Source organism: Cnephaeus nilssonii, assembly GCF_951640355.1.
Source record: "Cnephaeus nilssonii genome assembly, chromosome: 9".
Classification (NCBI taxonomy): Eukaryota; Metazoa; Chordata; class Mammalia; order Chiroptera; family Vespertilionidae; genus Cnephaeus; species Cnephaeus nilssonii.
Window position 1 is genome coordinate 85,780,620 of NC_137080.1, and position 26,405 is coordinate 85,807,024.

A 26,405-nucleotide genomic window follows, 5' to 3' on the forward strand; every position below is an offset into this window, starting at 1 on the left:
CTCCTTCCCATGCTGGCTCCTCAAACACCCACAACCAGGCAGGAGAGACCTGGTAAGATGCCCAATGGCCTGCTTGCAGCCCGGACCACCAGACAGCTGAGGAACCCCTAAGGTGAGAGAGCGCCTGCAGCAAACAGAAGAACCTGGATCCCAGGCTGCCAGGCCGCCTTCAGGGAGGCCTTGCGTCCTCCCGCCTCCTTACCATCTCCTGCTCGGAGGGAGGCACCAGGGGAGCCTGGCCCGGCACTAGCTGCTTGTCGGAGTCCCCGGACACCCTGTCCTGCTATCCCACACCCGCCCCAGCCGCCTGTGCTCTGGACGTATGCGCCACTGAATGCGCCATGCTACCTAGAATGGGATGGGACTCCTAGAAATGAATCCGGTTGGATTTGCTCAGGGGTGTGCTGGGGACTATTGAACAACTGACTCCCTGGGGAAAAGAAACCCCACTTTGTAGGTGTTGGCCGCTTTCAGTGGTGTAAATACTCCCATAGCCCATTTCAAGCTGCCAACACGAGTTGTTGATTGTGAAGTTGGGAGGAAAGGCCCACAGTTGGTTCTCACGGGCTGCTCAGAGCTGGCCTCAGCCCCCACCATTCACCCTGGGTGGCAGTGACCAGGGACTCACCAGGCCACTGCCCTGGGTAACGTACCCTCTGCCTTCATCCCTTTTCTCCATGGTCCATGGCCCACGAGCCTAACCAACCTCGGAGGCAGCTCTCCTGGACCAGCAGAGAGACAGGAAGTCCATCCCCACCAACAAAGGGCAAGTCAAAAGTAGCGGTTTCCTATAAAGCGAGGCCCCTCGAGACTGGCTAACCCCCCACAGCACGTCCTGTTTCCCCTGGCTGCTGCAGCCTGCGCTGAGGCCTCCTACGGGAGCTGGGTGTTGTCAGCAGATGCATCTCGTTCTTGTCCTTGGAGAGGCTGCCCAGCCGGGACCATGGGGCGGGTGTGACCAGCACGGGCTTTGCTTGGGACTTGGGCTCTGGAAGGAGCTGGGGGCTCTTCTCAGGGTGAGGGGACGAAGAATCAAGTCCTTCCAAGTCCTCAGACCCCTCTGGACATAACCTTGCTGTAAAGCGCCCCCGTGGCCTCAGTTTACCCACTCACAGACACGCGTTCGGATGCCAGGGAAAGGAAGAACAAACTTTAATTGCTGCCAAGGAGAGAGACCGCCCTTTACCAGTGCTGACAGGGGCATGGCACAGCTGTCACGGGCACGGCACAGCCGTCCCAGCCCCGGCACGGTCCACCGCCGCTGGGGTGCGCAGCCTCTTGCCTCCAGGACCGGGGACCCTGGGCAAGGGGGCGGGCGGGGGCCTCTGGCTGGCACAGGGCTAGGAACGCCACAAAATCGCGTTAGCGGGAGGCATGTCTAAGCGCTTGCGGGTATGGTCCGTGTCCCGGCGGTACAGGTAGCCACACGTCGGCTTCTGCATGGTGCGGAAGGGGCTCAAGGTGTTGGGGTACTGGGAGGTGTAGAAATTGAAGGTGAGCTTGTCCTGGTTCTGGCCCCTCAGGTCCACCACCACCGGCATGTAAGCTGCGGCCAGAGCCTGCTCACGGTCCTTCTTCCATGAGCGGGACAGCGGAGGCCACGCCAGGGCCACCTTCCCCTTCTTGCCTAACGGTGTCTTCGGCCCGTAGCTGGGTGCTGAGGGCTTCTGGGAGTCCTGGGAGGAAGGAGAGAAAGGGAGAGCGGACATCACACACGGGACTTGCCTGCTGGGGCCAGGGGCAGGAGGGGAAACAAAGGGGCCATGGTCAGAGCCCCAGAGTCCTCGCCCCCCCCCACCCCCCACCACAAGCACAGCTCTGCAGTCTGTGCAGCCAGACACCTCCAGGCAGCACCTTCATGGTTCGGTTTGCCGACCCACCCACCCCACCCGCCGCAATGCAGACCTCCACCTGCTTCCCAGAGGCCTCTGCGGGCTCAGAGGCTGGGAGCCTGGGGACACCTCAAAACCCTCCCATTCCTCCCACACCCCACCTGTCTGTAGGGTCCCCAGGTCACGCTCCTCTGGCCCCTCTCTCCCTGCCTGACCTCTGCACCGCTGGCCAAGCACCCCCTCCCTCCTGCAGGGTCACTCAGCTCTCTCCTCTCTCTCTCTCTCTCTCTCTCTCTCTCTCTCCCCCCCTCCTCCTTCTCTCTATTCCTCCCTCTCTCTCTCCTCTTCCTCTCCCCCCTCCCTTCTCTCTCTCTCTCTCTCTCTCTCTCTCCCCCTCTCCTCCCTCTCTCTCCCCCCCTCTCCTCCTTCTCTCTATTCCTCCCTCTCTCTCTCCTCTTCCTCTCCCCCCTCCCTTCTCTCTCTCTCTCTCTCTCTCTCTCTCCCTCTCCTCCCTCTCTCTCCCCCCCTCTCCTCCTTCTCTCTATTCCTCCCTCTCTCTCTCCTCTTCCTCTCCCCCCTCCCTTCTCTCTCTCTCTCTCTCTCTCTCTCTCTCTCTCTCTCTCTCTCTCTCTCTCTCTCGTCTTCCTGCCCCCTAATCGCCTGCCCCTTCAGCCTCTGCTTCACACTCACACTAGTTCATCTTTCCGTGCCAATGGCCAGATCGGAGGCCCTTCTCCTCCAAACCTCCTTTGGTTTCTCCTGCCTCGAAAGGGAAGCCCAGGCCCCGTCTGGAAGGAGGAGCTTCAGCGTGGGGCTCCCCGCACCCTATGTTCAGGCCTTGCCATCTACCCATCATCCTCCGGCCACGCTTCCCCTTCCTGGCTGCCAGGCCTTGGCTCCCGCGGTCTCCCCAGCCCGCACCCTGCCTCCCTTTCATCAGGGCGATTCTCTTTCAGCCCAGAGCTCCCGCTCACCCTCATCCTGCAAGATCTCATTCCTTCTCTTACTCCACGTGTTTATGCGAGCGCAATAGACATGGCTTCACATGAACTGAATTCTGGTGAGGGCTGGCCCCTGTCCGCCGGCCGGCCCATTCCGTTTTAGAACATCCCCCATTGTTAAGTGTGTCCTGTTCTCTGAGACACGTTCGCTGGGTGGTCAGGGATGGCGTCCACCCCTCGGAGGTCCCCGTTGCCACATTTGTCACGTTGTACGGACATTTCTTTCTTCCTCTGTCGTCTCCTCCTTGACTGTCCTCTGTCTTTGAACCCCACACTATCTCCTGGCTGCCGAATGCCCACTTCACTGGGGATCTGTGGAGGCACGACAGTGCTACCCGAGGGACGATGCCCGTGTGTCAGGCTGGCTCTGTGTGTGTGTGTGGTGGGGCGGAGGGGGGGGGGGGGAGCCAATTCCTTTCTGCAGAGAAGCAGCCCCTGGGGACTGGGAGAGAACCCCTGGCTGCAGAGTTACTGACCCTGAGCCCCACCGTTTTACAAAAGAAATCCCTGGTTCTCAAGTCCCAATGCACACTCCTTTGCATTTAATTTACAAACTATTTGCACAATTCAAACACGCCCAGGGCTTTCCCAAAAGCAGCCTTTGCTCCTATAGGTTCCTGCCCACGAGTGTATTATATGGCCTCAGTTTTGCATTTCAACATTCTCCCTCTCCTTTCAAGCCAGTGGCTCTGGGGACACCTCCTCCAGGAAGCCCCTGGTGCTGCAGTCCCTGCCCCCCACCCCCACCCTCATTGCTTCTGGCCTCCTCTTGGGATGTGAGTCTTTGCAGGGCAGGACTAGGGTGAGGCCAGCGCTTCAGTCTGAAGGAGGTGCTCATTAGGAGTCGTGCGGGGCAGTGAGTGCCTCCTTAGGGCAGGCCCCCGGGTGCTGTGCTTGCCTCATCCTATTCCCCAACTGCGGTCCTTCGGCTCCTGCCAGCCTGCAAACCGCTCCCAGTGGTCGGGACCACATCCTGCTCGCCTGTGTCCCTGGGGCTTACCCCTCCTGGCACACAGCCAAGCTGGAGAGGGGCGTGAGCGGGTGTTCAGCGCCTTCCGGACTCTCCAGGCTCCGCCCTGGGATGCGGGATCACACGCAGAGGGGCCAGCACGGGAAATGAGCTGTGATGGCGGTCATCGGCCATCGTTTTCCACCACAGGCCCTGAGCACAGTCGCACCGAACTAAGTGGATTATCGCTTCTAATCCTCACAGTAACTCGTTAGGGGAGGTATTATTGTTAACCCCGCTTCAAGCTGAGAAAACAAAGTAAGGAGGTCATGTGGCTGGTAAAAGCCAGGCTGGGATTTGAACCCAGGCCTGACTGACCCCAAGGTCCACAGCCTATACTCCATGATGTGGGGACAAGGCCTACCAAGTCTCTTCTGCCCTCGTGCTGAGCTCCTGCCGGGTGCGCTGGGCTGCCCTCCCACCCCAGGCCCCCGAGAGGGCCAGGCAGCCAGATGGCCAGGGTGGCTGGAACGCTGGGGCTTTGAATGCTGGGTTTGGGTTCTGGGTTCTTGGCCTCCGCGTGGACAGGACAATTCACTGACAATTATACTATGAATTGCCATCCCTCTGCAGAGCTGACGATACGATATTGGTTGCTTCATTCATTCAAAACTATCCCCTTCATATGCCAGGCCCTGGGTGAGCAAGGAACCAAGACTTCACAGGTAGGAACACAGATATGAAGGCTGGCCGAGCAGGGCTTCTCACCTCAGCACCTGGACATCTGGGGCGGGGTGATTCTTTGTGGGGGCGCTGGCCTGTGCATGGCAGGCCTGTTAGCAGCATCCCTGGCGTCTACTCACTCTACCCGCTTCCCAGTTGTGACAGACAACACTGCCCCTCATCGCTGCCAGTGCCACCTGCGGGCAGTGCGAGTCACTGCCGTGGAGTCCATGGCAACCGCTTTATCCCTGGCGATGAGGGTGAGAGCCTGGCCCAGTGGAATCTTCCCTTTCCTGGGCCACGGGAGCAGCTCGGGTTTCTTCCTGTGAAGCGTGGTTCTGAGAATGTGGGGTTCTGGCCCTTCCGACAGGACAGAAGGGCTCAGCCTGTGGCCTTGGCGATGAGGGAACTGCAGAGGCCCAACCCCCACCGCACCTGCTCCCCAGCCCACCCTCAGTCTCAGCCACTTGGACGATGCCCCTGGGGCTCGGGAGGCTGGTGGCAGGGGTAACAGAGGCAGGTGTGTTCAGAATGGTTGGGGGAGGTCTTACCAGAGACCCCACAGAAGGAAGGGTGACACTCTTTGCCAACAGAATTGAGAATCTATCAAGTGCCAGTTCTCCTGAGAGCCATTTGAGATGTCACTCCTATTCCTCAAATGCAGGAACTGAGGCTCAGGGGTGTCTGAGCACTTGTTTGAGTTCATGCAGGTAGTGAGGTGCTGGGTAAGCACCTTGTAGAAGTTCCACGTCTAGTGACTAGTTAGTGGGGGAGCCAGGAATTGAACACTGCCCTCCCTCTGCCCAGCTCAGGCCCTGGCTCTGGCTCACCTGCCCCGGGCCTACCAGTCAGCTATGTCCCAGCTGCTGCTGCTGCTGCTGCTGCAAACCTCGGACCCTGGTCGGGGGCCCCAGGGCCCCAAGCACATCCAGGGATGAGGCCTTCACTGAACCAGGGACAGAGGGACCGTACAGTCTCAGGAGGAAGAAGAGGAGAGGGAGGAGGAAGGAGGACACTTGGCAAGGAGGGGAGGAGGGGGAAGCCCAGGCGGCCCTGGCCTTGCCCTGCCCCTTCTGGGGGCCTAGCCAGGCTGCAGGTGACTAAGCCCAGAGCACAGGCAGCTCTGGAGGGAGGGTGGGGCCTCACTGCATACTTTCTGGGTTAACATCTGGTTTCATTTAACCATCTCCTCCCCAGTCAGGTCCTCCCTGTCAAGTGCACGTGTGTGTGTGTGTGTGTGTGTGTGTGTGTGTGTGTGTGTGTGAGAGAGAGAGAGAGAGAGAGAGAGAGAGAGAGAGAGAATTTTCCCCAGGGGCCATTGGCATTTCTGGTTGTCACAAGGAGCGGGGAGGGTGCTGCTGGTATCTCGTGGGTTGAGGCCGGGGTGCTGCTGAGCAGGCCCAGTGCACAGACAGCTCAGCAACAACGTCAGCAGTGCCGAGGTAAGAACCCTGGCTTAGAGGTTTCAGGAAGGGCCCCTCTCCCCTACCTGCTTCCGGCAGCCCTGGCTTCAGCCTCCCATTCCACAGGGAGCAATGAAACTTAAAGGGCAAGCAGAGGGTCCCACCAGCCCCTTCCCGCCCTATTTCCACTTGGGGTTCGAGCTAGAGCCAAAACAAGGCATCCGAGTAGAACTGTGCCTCCATGCCCCGCACCCACTCAGGCAGAGCCCAGCGAGGCCTTTCAGACAGGCCGGGCATGTGTTTGTCCCTTAACCAGGGCTGAGAATGGGGAAGAGGGTGACTCAGGAGTGGAGCTTTCTAGGCAGGGCCAGAGGACCTCATACGTGACATTACTACAGGTCTTCCGGGGAGACACCATCCTCTCAACCACTCCAGGCCCCTGGCACCTCCACCAGCCTGGCCCACGCCTGGCATTCCACCATCAGCAACTCGCTCTTTGGTGGAAAGGCCTCCTCCCTGTTGAAATGCAAATGGCACGGGGTGAGGCACCTGGTTCCGTGGAACGTGCCTGGGTCTTGGAGGCTGAAGACCTGAGCTCCAGGCCTGACTCCGCCCTTACAGGTCAGGCAACCTTGGCCAAGTGGCTGAACCAGTTGCTTCATCTGCAAAATGGGGATAATAAGGCTGCTATCTACTTCATCGGCTTGCTGTGGGGGTGCGATGCGTGTGGGAACTGTGCAAGCACAATGCAAATGATAATTACTGTCAGCCTGCTTCTGAGCACACTCTCTGAACCTTGATGAGGGCACATTTGCCTGCGCTGGGGGCAGGGACTCAGAAGGGCATAGATGGGGAGGGGCAAACGGGGCCTCAGCTTCCTGAGGCCGTGTGACATGAGGCCCAGAGTTCAAATTCCAGGTCCACCACCCACTGATACCTGACCTTTGGCATTTCTAATACTCTGCGCCTCAGTTTTCCCACCTAGGAAGTGGGGATAACGCGGGGACCTGTCTCATAAGGTTACCATGAGCGCTCATGTGACAGTTCCTATAAAGTGCCCAGACCTTTCAAGCACGCTATAAACTTTAGCTATGAGATGGGGTCATACAAACTACAAGTCCAGGAAGTGTCTTGGAGATGTGAAGGGGCAGAAAAACCAGAGGACTTGGATGGTGGCATATTTCCTGCTCCCCACCAGGCCCTATAGCAGGGGAACGAGTCCGACAGTGATACTGGCCCCTAAGCCTTCTGTAAGCGGTCCCCAGCTCCTAGCCACACAGGTGGGCCAGGCTAGGCCTTCCTACTCCATCCTGTCAGTCAAACTTCTTGTGACATTGGGCTGCCCTGATCTAGCCCTGTGATGTCATCTCACCTTGGGCATCCTTGACCGGGGTCTTCCTTGGTGGTGAGATGGAACTTCTGGTAGTCAGGGGCTCCCGGGGCTCCCAGGGGCTCTTGGGCGGCTACTGGGAGTGCCACCGAGGGGAGAATTTGTGTGGGCAGTGACATTGTGATGTCTCGTTGACAACACAATTCCTCTGTCTTCCTAAGCAGAGGGTCCGACCTGCCCCTTCCCTACCTATTTTCACTTGGGGTTTGAGCTAGAGCCAAAAAAAGGCATCTGAGTAGAACTCTGCCTCCATGCCCCGCACCCACTAGGGCAGAGCCCAGCGAGGCCTTTTAGACAGGGGGGCAGGGCTGGGAGCTGAAGTTTCAAGGCCTGGAAAGGTCTTTCTTTTAACCTTGACAATGACCCTCTCTGCAATTCCCTCTTCCCACAGTCTCCCAGGACCCCTGAGCTTTGGGTAGTGGGACAAGTGGAGAGTTATCTAGGTACTTCCCGAAGTCCCCATTTCCCCCAGCCACTCACTGGTGAGTGCGCTCTCTCTCTCTCTCTCTCTCTCTCTCTCTCTCTCTGTGTGTGTGTGTGTGTGTGTGTGTGTGTGTGTGTGTCTTCTTTCTTTTTCAAAACATGGCTTTCATTGCATCTTTACAATGTCACAAATAACTCTGAGGAATCAGTCAGCATCTCCCAGTTTCTGTAGCTGGACAACTTAGATCTTATTCATCAGCCTCCTGAATGGTTCCTTTTTCAGAAACATAGATCCATCCAAGTTTTTCTGATAGCCTTGTTTTTAAACTGTTGTGGCTTGCTGAATCAAAGCAGGTGAATTTGATACAAGTTCAGTGTCGTTTCCTTGAAGAATCAATTCATCTTCCTGGGCTTGAGACACCAAACCCTGCAGATGTATTTTTCGCCCAAGAAATTTCTGATTTCAACAAGAGAACCATTCTCCTGAATAGCAGCAGATGGAGAATGAGCACACACAGACCTCACCTTGTAGCGGCAGCCTAGTGGAACACCTGGCCAGGTTCTGTACGTGACTGCAGATTATGCAAATCATGGCCAGTTCCTTTCTATTTCCCCACCATTTATCAACCCAGAGTCTCTTCTTTTCCTTTCCAGGGAGACTAAGTTCTGTAGAGAGCACCTGGGAAGGCACATGAGCATTTCTTTAATTATTGTCAGCTGAATCCAGTGGCATTGGCAGAGCCACGTCTTGGAAACACACCTTGCCAGAGGCAAGAGTGTTGTCAGCCTGACCTTCAGCTCAGGCGCCAGGGGGTGGGTTTCATTATCTAAATCCAGCCAAGCACCAGGAACAAACATATCCGGACCCACCCAGAAGTGACGATACAAAGAAGCCACAAGAATGCACATAATCTCCTTTGTCTTGGGCTTTAGTAAAACTTCCTGGTATTTTGCAGTAAAAAATAAACACTCTGGGTTCCTGTCTCTCCATCAGAGGACAGTGGTCCCACCCAGTCCCAGCTTTCCCTACTGTATTTTGTCTGTCTCTCTCATTTTCTCAATCCCCCATCGCCCCTACTCAGGAACCAGACCACTCTTTAGCTGTGCTGGACGCGGAGAAGAGAGAAATATTTATAGAGTTCTACATTGATGTGGTTGAAGTCTCTCCACAGGGCACCTCTGGGACCCTTTACAGTAACTGTGCATAGAGTGATACCAACATTTTCTGGAACGTTGACAGTTTGACTGCTGAGAATGGTCTTCATCCTTTCAGTAAATGCAGCAAAGAGCTCTTTCTCTCTCTTCTTATATGCCCTCCAAATTACAGAGATGATGGATGGACGGATAGATGGATGGATGGATGGATGGATGGATGGATGGATGGATGGATGGACGGAAGAGTGGGATAGGGAATGGGCAGAATGTAGGTAGATGGATAGATGGTAGATGGGTGGTCCCTCCTGATTTGAGCCCTGCTCACCTTGTTAGCCTCAACTCTTGCTATTTTTCCTCTATGCAATAGCTAAATTCTTAAACATACCCTATTCTCTTCCCTCTGAGATTTTGCATCTGCTGTTCCCTCTCCTAGACCATTTAAGTAGGGGGTTGGGAGGTGCAGGGATGGATGGATAGATGTGTAGACAGGTGGCTGGGTTGGTTGTCTATGAGTGAGTAGATGGATAGATGGTCAGTAAATGGGTAGATGATGGGTGGTTATGTTATAGAGGATGGGACTACAGACCCAGGAGTCAGGTTCTTTGAGCTTGAATCCTGGAATTACTATTTTACTAGTTGTGTAAACTTGGGCAAGTAATTGACTCTCTGTACTTCTGCTTGTTCATGTGTACAATGAGTGGACTAAAGGTCTCTATCAAGAGAGTTAGACAAAGCACTTAGGTCAGTGTCTGCACAGAATAAGCACACAATAACTAGCAGCTATCATCATGTGTGAGTAATTGGGTTGATGGAGGATTGCTGAATGGGCTGCCCATCTTCAAACACCAGACCCCCCTCCTTCCTTGAGTACCATCTCCCCAACAACAGACTTGGTGGGCACCTCCCAGGAATGTGTTAGAAATCCCACATGTAGAGAGACCTGGGCTTCTTCCTGGGGTCAGGGGGTGGGGTGGGGGGAGGACCAAGGGGAGGGAAACAGAGCAGCTGGGGACTTCCTGCCCGCTGACACCCTGGCTTGGGTGGGGCCCAGGACTTGTTTCCTTCCTGGCACTGTGTCAGCCCTGACTATTGGTCAGTGGGTGGACTTTGGGGCCCAGAGGCAGATGGGAAGTTGGGGTGTTGATGGCGTGTGCACTGTGCTCAGATCTCACACCCTGATGGTAATGTCCCCTAATTTCTGAGGAGGCTGGGAGGGAAGAGAAGAAGAGGCAAGCAGGGCTTGCCTCTGATGAAGATCTCCAAGGCTCTAGGGTGGTAATATCTTGTTTGGGAGAGGGCAGGAAGGTAGGAGCATGGCATTCTTGGTGGAGTGGCCAGCAGGTCTGGCTCTGGGGAAAGTGGCTTGGGTCCTAGCCCAGCATCTGTCGGAAAGGAACCCAGGAGGCTGGAGCAGGTGGAGATTGTTTGGGGGAGCAGGGCACCATGACTCAGCACACACCCCACTCTGTCTCAGCCCAGGAGGGGTTGAGTGTTGGGCTGGTTGCTAGGAGTCCCAGGTGACCTGAGCTAAGTCCCATCCCATCCCTGGGCCTGTTTCCTTATGTTATAGAGAGGACGCTGGGTTCCTCCATTTTGGACATTTGAAGAAGGGGAAGTGAGTCACTTTCTGAGAACTTCAGACAGGGACCTACCTGACTGTCCATAAGAGTGGGCTCTGCCAGGACTGTCCCCATCCCAGGTCCCCCCGTGTGGGAACCTCAACAAGGGGCAGTGGCTTGGGAGACCTCTGTTAGGAAGGCCTGGCTAGTCAAGCTGTATCAGTCTTATTTCACTTGTAAATCACTCTGCCTGGGTTTAAATCCCAGATCTTCCCTGCTGTGTGACTTCCACAAATCAGTGAACTCTCTGTGCCTGAATTCCTACCCTGGAAAGTGAGGCTGATAAGAGAATTGACCTGGAATGCTTGTTGTAAGGACTACGTTGTAGAGCAGTGCCTGCCTGCTGCAAGCTAAGTGCCAAGAGTCATATCGTTATTATTTCTCAACTTCCTCCTGGAAGCCCGTTCCTCTGACTTCTCCGCCACACTCCTGGCTTGGCCTCATTTTATGGATCATCGAAGTTCCGGGAAGGAAGAACTGTGATCTGTACCCACAGCGCTCAGAGGGTGCTTGGGACGATGAGGAGAGAGACTCAGGGTTGGCTTGGCTCACGGGAGGATCCACTGACCGCCCCCACACCTTCCCCCACACACAGCCTCCATCCCTCCCGCCTTTCTGCTGTTGAGGTTCAGGCAGGTGGTTTTAAGTGTCTTGGTCTAAGCAGGCCCGGTTAATTGAATACTCTCTCCACCCCTCCTTACCTGCTCTGTGATTTGGACAAATTACTTAACCTCTCTAATCCTTACCTATTTTTCCTTTGTTGGCCCTCGAGTACAGGAGGCTGAGCTATTCACACATCTCCTTCATGGTGCATTATCATCCCTGGCCCAGGAGGGCCTCCTCTCTCATTGTCTTAATTTCCCTCCTTAATCTCCAGTTTCCAACTACACTCCCCACCCACCCCAGCCAGAGGCAACCATTCTCATGTGCCTAATGAGTATCTTCTTGTTTATATGTGTTCTTGCAAAATATACATATTGTTCTTTTGTATGCATGTTGTTTTTCTTTACATAAGTGCCATGTGTGTTTTAGATCTCATTCTGTTTACTTTGATGGCTCCCTAATGTTTTTAAGATTCATCTGTGTTGCTATATGAACATCTAGTTCCTTGCTTCCAATTACTGTGTAGTTCACCCAGTGTGTTCACCACATTTTATATCTTACTCCCCCGGGGTGCCTCCAACTCCTCACCCCCACAGACAGCATAGCAATGACATCACATCCATGTCAGCTATGGGAGAAGGCTTGTTCCCAAGAGCTGAACTGATTGGCTATAGAGTGTGAGTAAACATCATTTGGGGTCATCTTTTCTCCATCCATAAAATGGGTATATTGCCTCCACCCTTGCAGGGCTGACGTGATGGTAGTGGGTTAATGCATGCAATCCTCTCAGCCCCATGTCTGACACAGAAAGATGCTCAGCGAATGGTAGATGTGGCTGCTTTTCTTCTCAGGAGAGAGAGAGAGAGAAATAAGCTGGACCCAGGATGAGTTGCATAGAAATCGCTCCCAAGGCTCAAAGTCCCAGTTCAAGAGTTGGTCTCCAAAATATGTGAGAAGTGTGTGGGGCAGTGCAGATCCCCCAAGGATAAGGACTGATCTTACTTTTTGTTAATCCTCATCTGAGAATATTTTTTCCATTGATTTTTAGAGAGAGTGAAAGGGAGGAGTAGAGAGAGAGAAACATCAATGTGAGAGAGACACATCGATTGGTTGCCTCCCGCATGTGCCCCAACCGGGGATTGAGCCTGCAACCGAGGTATGTGCCCATGACCGGAATCGAACCCATGACCCTTCAGTCTTTGGGCCGACACTCTAACCACTGGGCAAACCAGCGAGGGCAAGGACTGATCTTGAAGTTAAAAGCCCCCACAGCCCGAGCGCAGGGCCTGGTTCAGAGCAGATGGCTGCGCCCAGAAAATGCTTAAGGCATCCCATTTCTCCCTTCTTTCCTCAGAGCCGGAAGTAGCCCCCTCACACAGGAGGTGCCAGGCATTTGCTGTTCTGCCTGTGCTCTGCCCGCCAACCAGCTTTTTAGCCAGATGTGAAACCACAGCTGAGTGTTGGATCCCACCATCCCACTTTACAGATGGAGAGACCGAGGCTCGGGAAGGCTCCGTGGTCTCACAGTGAGTAGTAGAAGTGGCACTAACATCCGCATCTCTAGGTCCCCCCTCTTTAAAAAAAAAAAAGGGGGGGGGGAATCGCCCTAGCTGGTTTGGCTCAGTGGGTAGAGCGTCGGCCTGCGGACTAAAGAGTCCCGGGTTTGATTCCGGTCAAGGGCATATGCCCGGGTTTCGGGCTCAATCCCCAGTGTGAGGCATGCAGGAAGTAGCCAATCAATGATTCTCTCTCATCATTCATGTTTCTATTTCTCTCTCCCTCTCCCTTCCTCTCTGAAATCAATAAAAACATATTTTTTTAAAAAACACACTAAGAAAATACAGTCCATGTTAAACTGTGCTCTTTGTTATTTGTTAACAAAGGTTAAGTTAAAACAAATGCTCTCCCAACAGAGCAGCTCACTCAAAGGGAAAGACCCACAAGGAGTGCTGGCATTCCCAGTCTGGTTGCCTCCCAGCCCTGGCCACGCACAGATACACTTTAAATATTTACAGCTGCAACCTGCATAGAATTTTGGGTCTTGTTCTTACCAATTCCTTTTTTATTCCAACTCACACATTACTTCAGATTGTAGGATGTGTTTTATAATGGGATGTTTTGGCCTGGCCTTCCAGGTGACCTTGTAGACACCGGCCCCGGTTGACTTTTCCCTCAACAGCAGTCGCCAACCGGTGGTCCGCGGACAACTGGTGGTCCGTGGGGTCCGAACGGTTGGCGACCACTGCTCCTGAGGATCTTTGCTGAATGGGCGCTGCTCTCTTACAGTCCCTCACGGCCTCTGTTCCGTCTCTGTGTTCTCTGTTCAGCATCTCCGTGCCCAAAGTCAGGGTAGAGAAGGGGGACAGGAACACGCAGGCGCTGAGTTCGGCTGGGTACTTGGACCCATTATCTCGCTGAGTCTAATAACCTTACTTAATAGCCCTGTTTTACAGATGAAGAAGCTGAGGCTCAAAGAGGTGGTAACTCAGCCCAAGTCACAGCCGCGTGAGCAGCCTCCTCAGAACTGAAACCTGTTCCCCAGCAGGGACCTTCCCACATGTCCTGGTCCAGCGACAGAGTCCATGGTCTCTCCCTAGCACCCCTGAACACACCTCTCTCCACCCAGGGCTGGACCTTGGACCCCACACTCTCAGGCACCAGGTCATGACCTCTCCGAGCCCCCTCTCAGGTTGTTGGGGTCCATACCAGCCAGATTTCCTCTGAGCCTGCCCAGCTCAGAGGAATGCCAGGCAGGGGCTGGAGCCCACCCGCCTGCAGCCAAAGGAAGCTGTCTCCGGCGCTGGCCTGGCACCAGGTGTCGCCGGCCTGGAACAAGGGGCTGGGCCAGACCACCTGCAGCTCAGTATGGTTTGGGAGTAAGGATGACCAGAGGTTTGACCTTGGCCTCTGGAGAGCTAGCTGCAGGGACCTGGGGGGACGATGAAGGTGACTCTCAGGACTTCTCAGCCTGCCCTGCTCCGAGTCAGAGTGCACTCTCCCAGCCAGGAGCACTTGACTTTGGTGGAGGAAAGACCACAAACTTGACAGAGGCCTGAGTCTCTGGGGAGACTGCAACTTCCGGGCCCCAATCCCACCCCACATTCCAGAACTTACTACGCAATTGCCCAGCAGAGATTTAATTATAGGACGGGGCTTTGGGCTGTTTCGAGGCGAGCCTATTATTTGGCTGTTTCTTCACTGGGGGAGCAGGAGTGAGGTGTTGTTATTAGATGAAGCGGGGGCCAAGCAGCAACAGTACAGGGTGCTGAGCTGGACAGACAATTGGGCCCCAGCCTGGTCTCAGGGAAAGCTGCCAGGCTGACAGGGTGAAACTGCAACTGGGGGTGTGGGCGGCTCTGCTCCCTGCGGAACCCAGGCTGTCCAGAGACTCCCCTGAGCCCCCACCAACATGGGCCTGAAATGGGGGTGAAATGGGTGTGTAGGGGCAGGGAGAGCAGCCTCAAGCCCTCCCGGTGTTCACGCATCACCCTGCTTCCCCCTTTTCCTCCAAAAGCAAGGGGACCACAGTGCGGAGAAATGAACAACCCTTAAGGAGTGCCCTGTGCTGGACACTTCACATCCATCCTCTTACTTCATCTCCATAACCCCCCTAGGAGGGGGGACTGCCGCCCCGTGCACAGCTGAGGAAACCGGCTCAGAATTGGGTTTGTTTGTTTGTTTTATTTCTCCTATATGCAAGCTGTTTACCTTCCCTTCTTCCTAAGAAATGTCCCACAAACAACTCTGCTCTTCCTGTTTCTGCCACCAGCACACACGTGAGGCCCCATCCCCTCCTGCTGGTATCAATTAACCACCTCATTATCCAGTTCACTAATGAATTAAGCCCCTTCCCTTCAGCCCTCAGCCTCCACTTTCTCCTTCCCACCCACCCTTCCTTCATCCAGGTGTTAGATGAACATCCTTAAAACACAGCTGTTACCAGTCACCCTTGCCTGCACGGTCAGCCGTGCCTGCTCCTGGCAGCCAGAGCTTCTCAAACCTTAACATGCCCCTGAGTCACGCGGGGATCTTGTTCAAACAAAGATGCTCTCCTGGGCCCCATAATCCGTCAGCTCACTGAGACTCATAATGACCTTAAATTAATAGCCTGTTTTACAGATGAACAGACTGAGGCCCAAACAGGTTGCTCCGTGTCTGGGACAGGGCCAGCGTGATGCAAATGCTGCTGGTTCTGCCTAGTTATTCTTCTTTAATGTTTGAATAGGAAATACACTTACATGGTTGGAAATTTAAAAACGTAAAAAGGCCTCCAGTGAAAATTCTCCTTCCCACGCCTATCGCCCCTTTGCCCAGTTCCCCCTACCTCCACCCGCCAGTAAACACTTTTGTTCATTTATTATGGATCTGTCCAAAGTTTCTCTTTGAACAGATCTTATCCTGCCCCAAATGGCAGCACACCACACACACCGTTTTGTCAACAGCTTATCAGTTTATCTTGAAGATAACTGGACACAGTTGGCTGACTCATTCATTTTTAGAGTTGCATTATTATTCCATTGTGTGGATGAACCATAATTTATTTAATCAGTCATCTCCAGGTGGAGTTGTTTCTGACCTTCCCAGCTGGCCTTTTAAAGCCTTCCACACGCTGGCCAACCTTGCTGCGACCTCCATTCTGTCCCCTAATTCCCAGCCCCACCATCCTGAGCCCCTGCAGAGGCCCTCACACCTCCTGCATGCCCTCCTTCGGCCCTCCAGCCCACCCCGCTTGCTCCTCCTCTGAATCTCTGACCCACTGTTCGTCTCCTCCTCATTTATCTCCCCACTCTTCATCTCTCCAAACAGATGAAAGCAACTTGAACTCAGGAACCATGCCTTTGATTTCTCTGGACCCTTCACAGCCCAGAGCTGGGCACACGGCAGTTCTGAAGAACGTTAGTTACATAGTGGAAGTTGCATAGGAATGGAGCCACTCCATGAGGGCCCTGCTGGGGCTGGTTCTGGGTGCCAGAGCCAGGAGCTACCCAGGTGAGAGGGCCTCATACCTCAGAGGTCTCCACGGAAGAAGCCCTTGTCTTGTACCTGAGTGTCTAGAGCACTGGGGTGGGTTGTGAGGATGTCCAGGGCATAATGGGGCATCTGGGGTTCCCTGGGCCCTTCAGACGGTGGGAGGAACCATGATGTGGAGATAGGAGGGTGGAAGGATGGATGGCATGTGTGTGTGCCCTAGAATGAGCTCCTTCCCTTCTCTATTAGCATCCTCGTCATCCTTCATGGGCCAGCTCAAGTCCTAATTCTTCCAAGCAGCCTTCCTGGATTTCTCCAGCTCACGCTGACCGCCCTGCTCTAAAATTCCTGCTGTGTGTATTAGTGACAGCATCACTGTTCTGTACTCGGTCATCGTGGCCTGCCACCTTGAATCATGTAAAACCTTACCTACCGGATGAGACCCCAAGAAGCTCTCCAGTATAAATAATACTTCTCAAATTCTCTTATATCCCCATGCACCCCAAACCCTCAGCACAACACCGGGCCTCCACAGATACTCCTTGAAGGAACAGGAATTGGTTCTAGGAATGCCATGGCGGTGGGTGGATGGGTGAGCCGGGGGTGACCACAGGCATGTCTCCAACCAAAAACATTTGGGGAACACCTCACAGCCACAGCCTCTGAAGGTCCAACTCACCCTGTCCATTGACACTGGAGCAAGTAGAAGGGGGCTTTTAAAATATATATATATATATATATATATATATATATATATATATATATATATATATATTATTGATTTTCTTACAGAGAGGAAGGGAGAGGGATAGAGAGTTAGAAACATCGATGAGAGAGAAACATCCATCAGCTGCCTCCTGCACACCCCCTACTGGGGATGTGCCCACAACCAAGGTACATGCCCTTGACCGGAATGGAACCTGGGACCTTTCAGTCCGCAGGCCGATGCTCTATCCACTGAGCCAAACCGGTTAGGGCTAGAGGGGGCTTTTTTAAAATGTCATTGTTGCCCTACCCCGTTTGGCTCAGTGGATAGAGCGTCGGCTTGCAGACCGAAGGGTCCCAGGTTCGATTCCGGTCAAGGGCATGTACCTTGGTTGCAGGCTCCTCCCGGGTCTGGCCCCTGGTCAGGCTCAGGCAGGAGACAACCAATCGATGTGTTTCTCTCACATCGATATTTCTCTCTGTCTTTTCCTCTCTCTTCCACTCTCTCTCTAAAAATCAATGGAAAAATATCCTCGGGTGAGGATTAAAAATAAAAAGTCACTGTCACGAAAAATAAAGACTTGAGACTGTGCTAGATTAAAAGATTAAAGGTACATGATAAGCAGATGCAGTGCGTGAGTCTTGATTGGACTGTGGATTGAAAAAAACGAAAATGACGTTTTGGGAGATGATAATCGTGTGTTGATGCTAAATTTTAGTGTGATGACTGTATTGTGGTCTCTTAGGAGAATGTCCGTATTCTTAGGCAAAAGAAACGGAAGTATTGATGGGGGTGGGGAGATATGCCACGATATCCACAACTTTCAACCTTTAGCAAAATGAAAATAAAAAAATAAGTGTGTGGAGAGAGAGAGAATGCAATTATGGCAACATATTAACAACGGATAAATCCGGGAGGAAGGAATACAGGTGGTCATTTTACTGGTCTTTCAAATTTCTCAAAACGAAAAGTTGAGGAGGAAATGCCTTTAGTACAAGGAAAGACACAATCCCAACTTCCTGGGAGACGGAGCAGGGGAAGTGCAGCAGTGGGTGCTGCTCCAGGGGCTTCGGGGAAACGCTGTCTGAGACTGACCACCACCTCCCAGCCTTCCACTCCTGCTGCCCTGAAAGCATCCAAATCTAACCCTGTGGCCTGACTCTCCCGCCTCGGCATCTGACCCGACCTTCCCCGTGGACAACCATCCCCCACCCCTTAGCCAGGACCTACCCCATGCACCTTAAAGGTGCACAGTTCTCCCTAGCCAGGTTGCTCAGTGGTTAGAGCGTCAGCCCTCGGACTGAAGGGTGGCCCATAGGATTTCAGTGACACACCTGGGCTGCAGGCTAGCACCCCTCCCTCCACCCCCCTCCCTCTCCTCTTCCCCATATGCATGCAGGAGGCAACCAAGCCCAATCGATTTCGCTTTCTCTGTCTCCCCCTCCCTTCTCCTCACTCTAAAAATCAATGGGAAAAATATCCTCGGGTGAGGATTAACAAAAAAATAAAGGCCCGCAGCTCATTTCCGTGGAGGGTGAGCCCAAACCCTAAGTGGGCTGGCTCACCTTGAGTTTTTAAAAATTTATATTCACTTGACAGAAAAAAAAAAAACATGTGATGTACAAAAAACGCCAAGATTTAGTCATCCTACATTCTCTCTTGGAGCTCTGTCAACGCAGCCATTTCCCCCTTTGCCATCAGATCGGGTGCGAGCTCACCCTGCGTTTCCTTAGGGGCATCTCGCTCTGTCCATTGCAGGCCAGCTGCTCGCGGCGTCGGGCCAGTCCTCCCCGAAGTTCCCATCCTGACCTGCTCCTGACCCTCGTTAGAAGCGAGGGACTTGCCCGCTTCCTCCCTCCCGCGGCGGGAGGGGTGGGGGGAGGAGGGCCGGGAGGAGACCCGGGGAGGGGGTGGCTCTCCTGGCCGGCGGGGCGGGGGCCGGGCGAGGTCCCCAGCCCACTGGGCCGCGCCGACAATGGCCTGTTGTGGAAGGAGGCGGGCAGGAATGCGGCCGGGGGAGTCGGGCGGCCGCGGGGCGGGGCGGGGCGCTCGCAGCCGCAGCCTCTTACCTGCCCAGGTAGCTCGCATTTCCCGGCGAGCGGCGGCGCCCGCACCACCTGTCGCCCGTCCCGTCGCGCGGGCGGGGAGGACTGCGGGGACATGGCCCGGTAGAGTGCGTGGGGAGAAGGTGCGGGGTTCGGTCCGGGCAGCGCGGGGCGGCCGAGGGGACGGCCCTGGCCCGGGGCGCGCGCGGCCGGCGGCAGCATGAAAAAGAACCAGACGGTGCAGGGCACCTTCAGCAAGATCTTCGGCAAGAAGCACGCCAGCCCCAACACCACCTCCCTGTACGTCACCAACCCGCCCTGGATTTTCACCCAGGAGGCCCCGGAGGAGGGGGCCAGGGTCTTGGGTAAGTGCGCCCGGGGGAGAGGGGGCGGCCCCCGCCTCGGCTCTGCCGTCCGGGCCGCGGGCTCCCGGCGGGCGCGGGGCGGAGGGGAAGGGACACGTTGGAACCTGCGGACCGGCCGGGAAGGAGCTGCCGGGAAGGGAGGTGGCGCCGAGCGGGCGTCGCTGGGAAGGGGCTGTGGGGGGAAGAGGCGCGGGAGGAGGGGACCCTCCCTACCGGAGGGCGGAGACCTCTGCGGACCGCGTCGGGTCCCGGTCTTCCTCCCCAGGTGTTTACTCTCCCTCCCGGCTGCAAGTTAGGGCTGCTGCCTGAGCCTTCCCGGGGCGCAGTGGCTCCTCCTCCCCCAGCCGCTCTGTGGAGTCCGAAGTGGCCCCCACAACGGAGGGCGAGGGGTGATCCCTGCAGCCCTCACCCTTTCCGTGGACTCTCTTCCCTCCGGCCCCTCCCCCCCGCATCCCCCCGCCCAGGGTCTCAGACAAAGGGAGGGTCTGCGCTCTGGGCGCCCGCACACTCGGCTCTGCACGGGGCGGCCCAGGAAAGGCCCACGGGAGCCCCTGCTAGCTGGGTACCAGCCTGTGCAAGACACCAGCGCACTCCCTCGGGCCTGGCTGGCTGCGTGCTCTGATGGGAAGCCGGGGGTGGGACCGTGGGGGCCGGGGAAGCCCGTCCTGACCCTGAGCCTGGCCGGAGTCAGGGTGGTGTATGGCTGCAGGCATCTGAAACCACCGTGCCGGCCCAGGCGGGGGGCTCCGGCTGTGGGTCACCCTATCGCTGCATCTTTCTGCGTTCTATACCTTCTGTAACTGCGAGGAAACCGGGCAGGGAGGGGCAGGAACTCCCTTCTGGCCTATGATCCAAGGCTCTGGGCCCAAGGAGGGTCATCCATCCGTGCTTTAGTTTACCTGCCTTCACTGTCACCCCATTACCTTCACTGACCTTTATGGCCCCTGAACTGGGACCCACAAAGGATGTTGTAGCCTCAGCCCCTGCTGTTGGATTCAGTTCAGCACCCGGATTGTCACAGCAGGGACACCAGCCACTAGCCACCCGGACAGGAGCAGGGCAAACAAGAGGTCACCTTTCCCTGACCCAAGGATCTCAAACCAGGGGGTGAACAGTTAACCACACGCCGTTCAGCCCTTCCCAAGCCCTTGCTGTAAAAGATTAAGTGCAGAAGGAGAGAGAGGAAAGATGACCTCTGATTGCAGCTAGCATTTGAGCTGAAAGGAAAGGGCATCGAGCATTTTGCAGAACAAACAGCAAGAGCAAAGGCTAGGAGGGGCTGGGCGGTTTGGAGGCATGGTGTAGGAATTCACAAATACATGTGCGCCGCCAAGAATAACTCTGTGAGGCCCGGACACCTCCCCTCACCTGTGTAGCAAGCATTTATCGATCCCTTCGGTGCAAGGTACCATTCTGAAGTCCTCGTGTTGTTGACTCGCTGAATCCTCAGCTAGCCGATGACGTAGGCACTATTATTCCTGTTTGACAGATGAGGAGACTGAACCACAGGGAGGGTAAGCAGCATGGCCAAGATCACACAGCTTTAAATGGCCAAGCCAGGATATTCTTAAGTGTACAATTTAATGATTTTTAGTAGACTTAAGGAGTTGTGCAACCATGACCACAACTGGGTTTTAGAACATTCCATTACCCCAACATTTCTCTCAGAGGCAGAGCCAATATTTGAACCCGGGCAGTCGGGCTCCAGAGAACGTACTTTTAGCCAGTTTGTTGAATTGACTTCGTGGAAGGTAATTCAAGGGTGAATTTGACTGGAGTGGGTATCTGCCTGAGGACCTGCACACACACACACACACACACACACACACACACACACACACACCCCTCTACATTTTGGCCTGCACTGAGCCAGCTGCTGGGGGGGATCATTCCCTCCGGTGAGAGAAATGGGGGCATGGTGCATCTCCATGGGGGCATCTCCAACCAGCTGCTGCCTTCAGCAGCCTGGGCAGGGCTAGAACCCAGGGGGCAGCTCCTCCCATTGCCCAGCGCTGGGCTGGGCTGGGCTGGGCTGGGCTGGGCTGGGCTGGGCCGGGCCGCCAGCTGACTCAGCCTGGTCGCGCCCTGCACGTGGAGGGGTGGGAGACTCCGTGCGCTGGCAGGATGGCTCTCCAGTGTTTGTGGGGTGTCCCACCGGTGCAGAGGTCCTCTTTTCCTGCTGAACAGGACAAGTACTTGGGGTTGGGGATGGGAGGGACCAGTGCTGGAGATCCTGTGATGTGATGGAGATTTCAGAACTGCCTTAGGGTCCTGCCTCTGCCAATAACGTGAGGACTAGCCAGTCTCTGGGCCTCAGTTTTTTCTTTCATTAAATGGCGATGGTGTACAGTCTGCCTGCAGATGTCTGCTTGAGGTTTGTATATGTTAGTGCTTTGAAGAGAAGAGCATTAAAAAGAAATGCCCTAAAGCAAGGACTGGCAAATTATGGACCTGGCTCATCTCTAGCCCATGGCCTGTTTTTGTAAATAAAGTTTTATTGGAACACAGCCACACCCACTGTTTACATATTGTTTATTGCCAATGTCCTGCTAAAGTGGCAGAATTAAGTAGCTGCAGCAGAGCCTATGTGGCCCACAAAGCTGAACATATTCACTAGTTGGCCCTTTATTATTGTCAGGTTTTCCCCAACCCTGAGCTCCCCCTGCCCTGGCCTGCGTCAGTCCCTCTTCCTAGCATTGCTGTGGACCAGAGGAAACGGGCATGAGGAGCTACCCTAAGGTCTCACGGGGTCCCTGAGTCTGTGATACCCTCTGCCAGGCTGGCGGTATCCAGCCCTTGGAGAAGGTGGTCGGATGGAGGGGGGCGATCAACCTGTGTGTGAGGGAAGTAAGGAGTAACCGCTTGCTCGGGAAAAATCTGTTTGCACAGGGTAGGCTGGGCGCAGCGGGTAAAATGCAAACAATCACGTGAAGGTGGTGATGGATACACTTTTCTTTGAAGAATTTCCCTAACATTTATCCCAGAAACTTACTCCACTTGAGGGCTTCACGTAATGCACTCGCAGTCCGCACGAAGCCTCCTGCCTTCCCCCAGCCACGCAAGGGTCTTGGCAAGTCCCGAGATGCAGCAGCCCGAGACCAGGGCCTGTGGGCGCCTCCCTGGTCTCTTGGGTTCACTGAGCCCAGCTTCTTTATCTACCACCACCCGCCCCGGCCCAGCCACGGGGCACCCCGCTCTCGCTGGGGAACTCTGTTTCCCCTCCAAATGTAAATCACCTTTGTCACAACCACCTAGGACACCTACTTAAAAATGCCGATTTCTCGGGTCCCACCTCAGGGATCCAAGTCAGAAGCGCAGGGCTGGGGCCCGGGGTCTGGTCCCCAGGTGGGAGCTGGGCCGCTCTCTTCCCGCTAAGGCTTCCTGCAGGTTGTAAACAAACGTGTGGGAACTGTGGCCTAATCAGGAGAGCCCGTGCTCCTAGCGTGGCTGCTGGTTCTATCATCCCTGCACCCAGGGGCCCCTGACCTGAGTCTCCGGCCAGGCTAAAGGCTAGGAAGCCATGAGCCCCGAGGCCGAGCACATATTTCCCGCCAGGGCCCGGCTGGCAGGCAGCGGCCTGCGGAAAGCTGCCCTGTGCGGTGCCGGGCTGTGAAGGAGGCTGTGTTTGCCCCGTCCCCTGGAGGTGAGCTGTGGTTTGCTGGCAGTGAGAACACACACACACACACACACCCTCTCTGCTGCCCATTATATAAGCTCCTCGTGTCTCCACAGTTCAGTTCAGAAAGACAGGCCCTCCCGCCACCACTGCGGACCGGCTCAGGGCGCCCCTTCTCTCCCAGCCAGTCAATTAATAACAATAATAATACCGGCATTATCAGTATTTCCTGAACCAGGCACTATGCTAAACACTACATACGTTTTCTCAGTTGAGGAAAGAGACTCAGCAGGCTCAGGTAGGTACAGGACTCTCGTGTCAGCTCAGGGCGGCTCAAGCAGTCAAGTGCTTCCCCGGGCCCTGGTGAAGCTCCGATTCTGACGGTCAGTTAGGGATGGAGGGAGACTGCACTTTCCGCTGGTTCCCAGGCGCAGGCCTCCCGCAGGTCAGAGCCTGCTTGGAGTAGCGCGTCCCAGCTGGGAAGCTGAGGGCCTGTGTGCTGAGCTGGCCCCCATCGCCTCCCCCCGCATCGCTCCCCGAAAGGCTGCTTCCTCTCTGCTCCCCCTCCTCTGCTCTGTGGCTCCTGCCCCACCCCAGCTCCACCTTCAGCGTCCCCTCTGCCCTTGGACAAAGTCCTCTCTCTGGCGCTGGGGTCAGGCCTGCTGGAGCTTGCTAGGACAGACTGGCCTTTTCAGGTTCCTGTCATGTGGGCCTGTTAATTAGCGATGAAGGGCCTCATTAACGCCATTGTGGGTTTCATTCACATGGGGGGGGGGGGGAGAAACGACACCTCCCATCCCCCACTGCTTCCCTGAAAAGCTGGGGCTTCCCTGGTGGCCAAGGATTAGATGCCCTACTCAGTGAGCTAGAGGCAGGGGATGGGCGTCTATTTTGGGGTTCTGGGTTACTCTGGGTCAAAGCAACAAGCTCAAGCCCCACCCCTTCTAAGCCCTTGGAATCCAATTAGAACTGTGGCCAGTGCTGCTGGGGTCATTTGGGGGCTCCTATCAATTTGGGATTGCACATCATCACCCCAGCCTTCATCTTATCCCTGCTGGCTTCTTCCCTCCCATCCTAATTTTGGGAGGCTTCCTGCAAAATAGGAGCAATTTATCCCCACTTGACAGGTGGGGAAACAGCCTGAGAAAGTGCTCAAAGCCATCAGGTGGAGTTCTGATTCCTGGGTTCGTTCGTGTCCTCTAGGCCTCACCGACTTTCACTCTGGAAAACAGGACCTCGGGAAGAGCTGATGGGTCCCCACACTATTTCCCTGCTGTGCTGGCTGATAGCAGAGGAAACTGGATTCTAGAGTTAGGTGCCTGGGCGTGAGTCCTGGCCCCTACTACTCACCAGCTGTGCCGCCTTGGCAGGGGACCTAACCTCTCTGAGCCTCAGAGTTCTCATCTGCAAAATGCAGACAGTAAGAGTACCTCCCCCACAGGTTTGTGAAGGGCACTTGGAGTGGTGCCTGGCCCATCACACAAGCTTAATGCATGTCAGACATGGGCGTTTCTGTTCTTATATTCTTCTAGTGTGGACCTAACTGTCCTGGACCTCAGCCTCCACCGAGACCCAGGGGCAGCTTTGGAGCTGGGGAGGGAGAGCACTTTACTGGGCTGTCCGCCTTGGACTGCGTGAGGAAAGGAACGCCCCAAACCTGGTGGGAGGCTCCAGATTTGGGGGGAAAGGGGAGGAAAAAGGAGTTGGGTGTGAGGCAGCAGCTTGGGCCCAGCTCTCAGCTTCCCCAAAGCTGGCCATTGCCCGCTCCACTTAACACACGTGTACACACATACACAGCCCCAGACCGAGAGAACCAGGCCGGCCTGTTTGGGGGGAGGCAGTGAGCCATGCGCCGTGTGTCAGGCACTGCATTATTTGTGCCTGGCGCCCAGCACCACCCGTCAGGGCCCTATATGGGCCCGGTACCCCTGCTGCGCTGTGACCTTGGGCCAGCCCCACCCACTCTGGGCCTCAGTGTTCTCACCTACAGAGAGGGTAGCCTCAAGGGTCTAGACTCAGAGTCGACCCCCCCCCCACCCCCGCCCTGGACAAGAGAGCAGTGGGCCGCCTGCCTCCCAGTGGCTTTCACCCACGGGTAGAGGTGTTCACCCACAATCTGCTAGTGACACAGCCTAATCAGCAGCCCTCCCCATTGCTGGGCACACATTACCTCCTAGGCGCTGTGCTGACCTGTGGCACACTTTATCTCATTCAGCCTCACACCAGCCCCCCCAGCAGGGGCCACTGCTCACATTTACAAAGAGGAGGAAACAGCCTCAGAGAGATCTAGTAGCACTCCAAGGCCCCGCAGGTGACAAGTGATGGAGCAGGGTCTGGAACCCAAGTTCAGGTGAGCTCTGTACCCTGGCCCTCCCCTCCCCGCTGGGGGTCTCTGGCCGGCCTTGGCTGCAGGCTTCTCAGAGCCCGGGCCCCTTCAGCCACAGGGTCAGGTCCTCCTGAGGGAGGAGGGAGTGCCCTCCCCCGGTTGGCATCTGAGGTGAAGCCTTCCTGCCGAAACAGGCGTGGCACCAGGATTATTCTGGAGCCAGGTGTTTAGAATATTAGGTGGTTTTCAGGTGAACTGGAGCCCTTGAGGGAGTGTAAATAAAAGCAAAGCCGCCTTCATTTCCTGTCCATCTGGGAGGGAGAAACAGAACCACTGGCAGGAGTCCTGTGCACAGTCCCGCAGAAAGGACTTCATTTGGGAGGAAATTGGGACAATCCATGAGAAAGAGGACTTCATTGTGTGTGTGTGTGTGGGGGGGGGGGGGGGGGATTGGGACAATCTATGAGAAAGAGGACTTCATTGGGGGGGGGGATTGGGACAATCCATGAGAAAGAGGACTTCATTGGGGGGATTGGGACAATCCATGAGAAAGAGGACTTCATTGGGGGGGGATTGGGACAATCCCATGAGAAAGAGGACTTCATTGGGGGGATTGGGACAATCCATGAGAAAGAGGACTTCATTGGGGGGGGATTGGGACAATCCCATGAGAAAGAGGACTTCATTGGGGGGATTGGGACAATCCATGAGAAAGAGGACTTCATGGGGGGGGGGGGTTGGGACAATCCCATGAGAAAGAGGACTTCATTGGGGGGATTGGGACAATCCATGAGAAAGAGGACTTCATGGGGGGGGAGGTTGGGACAATCCATGAGAAAGAGGACTTCATTGGGGGGGGAGGTTGGGACAATCCATGAGAAAGAGGACTTCATTGGGGGGGGTTGGGACAATCCATGAGAAAGAGGACTTCATGGGGGAGGATTGGGACAATCCATGAGAAAGAGGACTTCATTGGGGGGGGGGGGGGATTGGGACAATCCATGAGAAAGAGGACTTCATGGGGGGGATTGGGACAATCCCATGAGAAAGAGGACTTCATTGGGGGGATTGGGACAATCCATGAGAAAGAGGACTTCATGGGGGGGGTGGGAGGTTGGGACAATCCATGAGAAAGAGGACTTCATTGGGGGGGGAGGTTGGGACAATCCATGAGAAAGAGGACTTCATTGGGGGGGGATTGGGACAATCCCATGAGAAAGAGGACTTCATGGGGGGGGAGGTTGGGACAATCCATGAGAAAGAGGACTTCATGGGGGGGGA

At 55.3% G+C, this 26,405-nt stretch overlaps 2 protein-coding genes, 1 long non-coding RNA gene and 1 pseudogene across 5 annotated transcripts in view; 2 read left to right on the top strand and 2 right to left on the bottom strand.

Moving 5' to 3' along the window:
- Positions 1 to 1,135: 1,135 nt before the first annotated feature.
- CIMIP3 (ciliary microtubule inner protein 3) lies at positions 1,136 to 23,120 on the bottom strand. 2 transcript variants are annotated; one of them, XM_079780626.1, is made up of 3 exons: positions 23,060 to 23,120; positions 20,551 to 20,660; positions 1,136 to 1,676 (listed from the first exon to the last, which is right to left on the bottom strand). In XM_079780626.1, the coding sequence occupies exons 2-3, from the start codon at positions 20,563 to 20,565 to the stop codon at positions 1,341 to 1,343; spliced, it is 351 nt and encodes a 116-aa protein (XP_079636752.1). In that variant the 5' UTR covers positions 20,566 to 20,660; positions 23,060 to 23,120; the 3' UTR covers positions 1,136 to 1,340. The 2 variants fall into 2 exon arrangements, with proteins under 2 accessions (XP_079636752.1, XP_079636751.1); XM_079780625.1 differs by lacking the exon at positions 23,060 to 23,120 and having other exon boundaries at positions 20,551 to 20,690.
- Positions 7,970 to 9,004, bottom strand: LOC307105126 (large ribosomal subunit protein uL6-like; annotated as a pseudogene). The gene is made up of 2 exons: positions 8,867 to 9,004; positions 7,970 to 8,400 (listed from the first exon to the last, which is right to left on the bottom strand). The product of its transcript is annotated as a large ribosomal subunit protein uL6-like (transcript).
- On the top strand, positions 14,390 to 16,590 carry LOC307105128. The gene is made up of 3 exons (XR_013813988.1): positions 14,390 to 14,763; positions 15,905 to 16,087; positions 16,316 to 16,590. It is a non-coding gene; the product is annotated as an uncharacterized lncRNA (long non-coding RNA).
- The window catches only part of LOC307105096 (uncharacterized protein C6orf132), a 34,609-nt gene continuing 27,101 nt past the window's right edge, over positions 18,898 to 26,405 (top strand). The window contains exon 1 of the mRNA XM_079780581.1: positions 18,898 to 19,182. Within this exon, the coding sequence (XP_079636707.1) occupies positions 19,038 to 19,182 (145 nt within the window). The 5' untranslated portion in view covers positions 18,898 to 19,037. The remainder of the gene's footprint in view (positions 19,183 to 26,405) is intronic.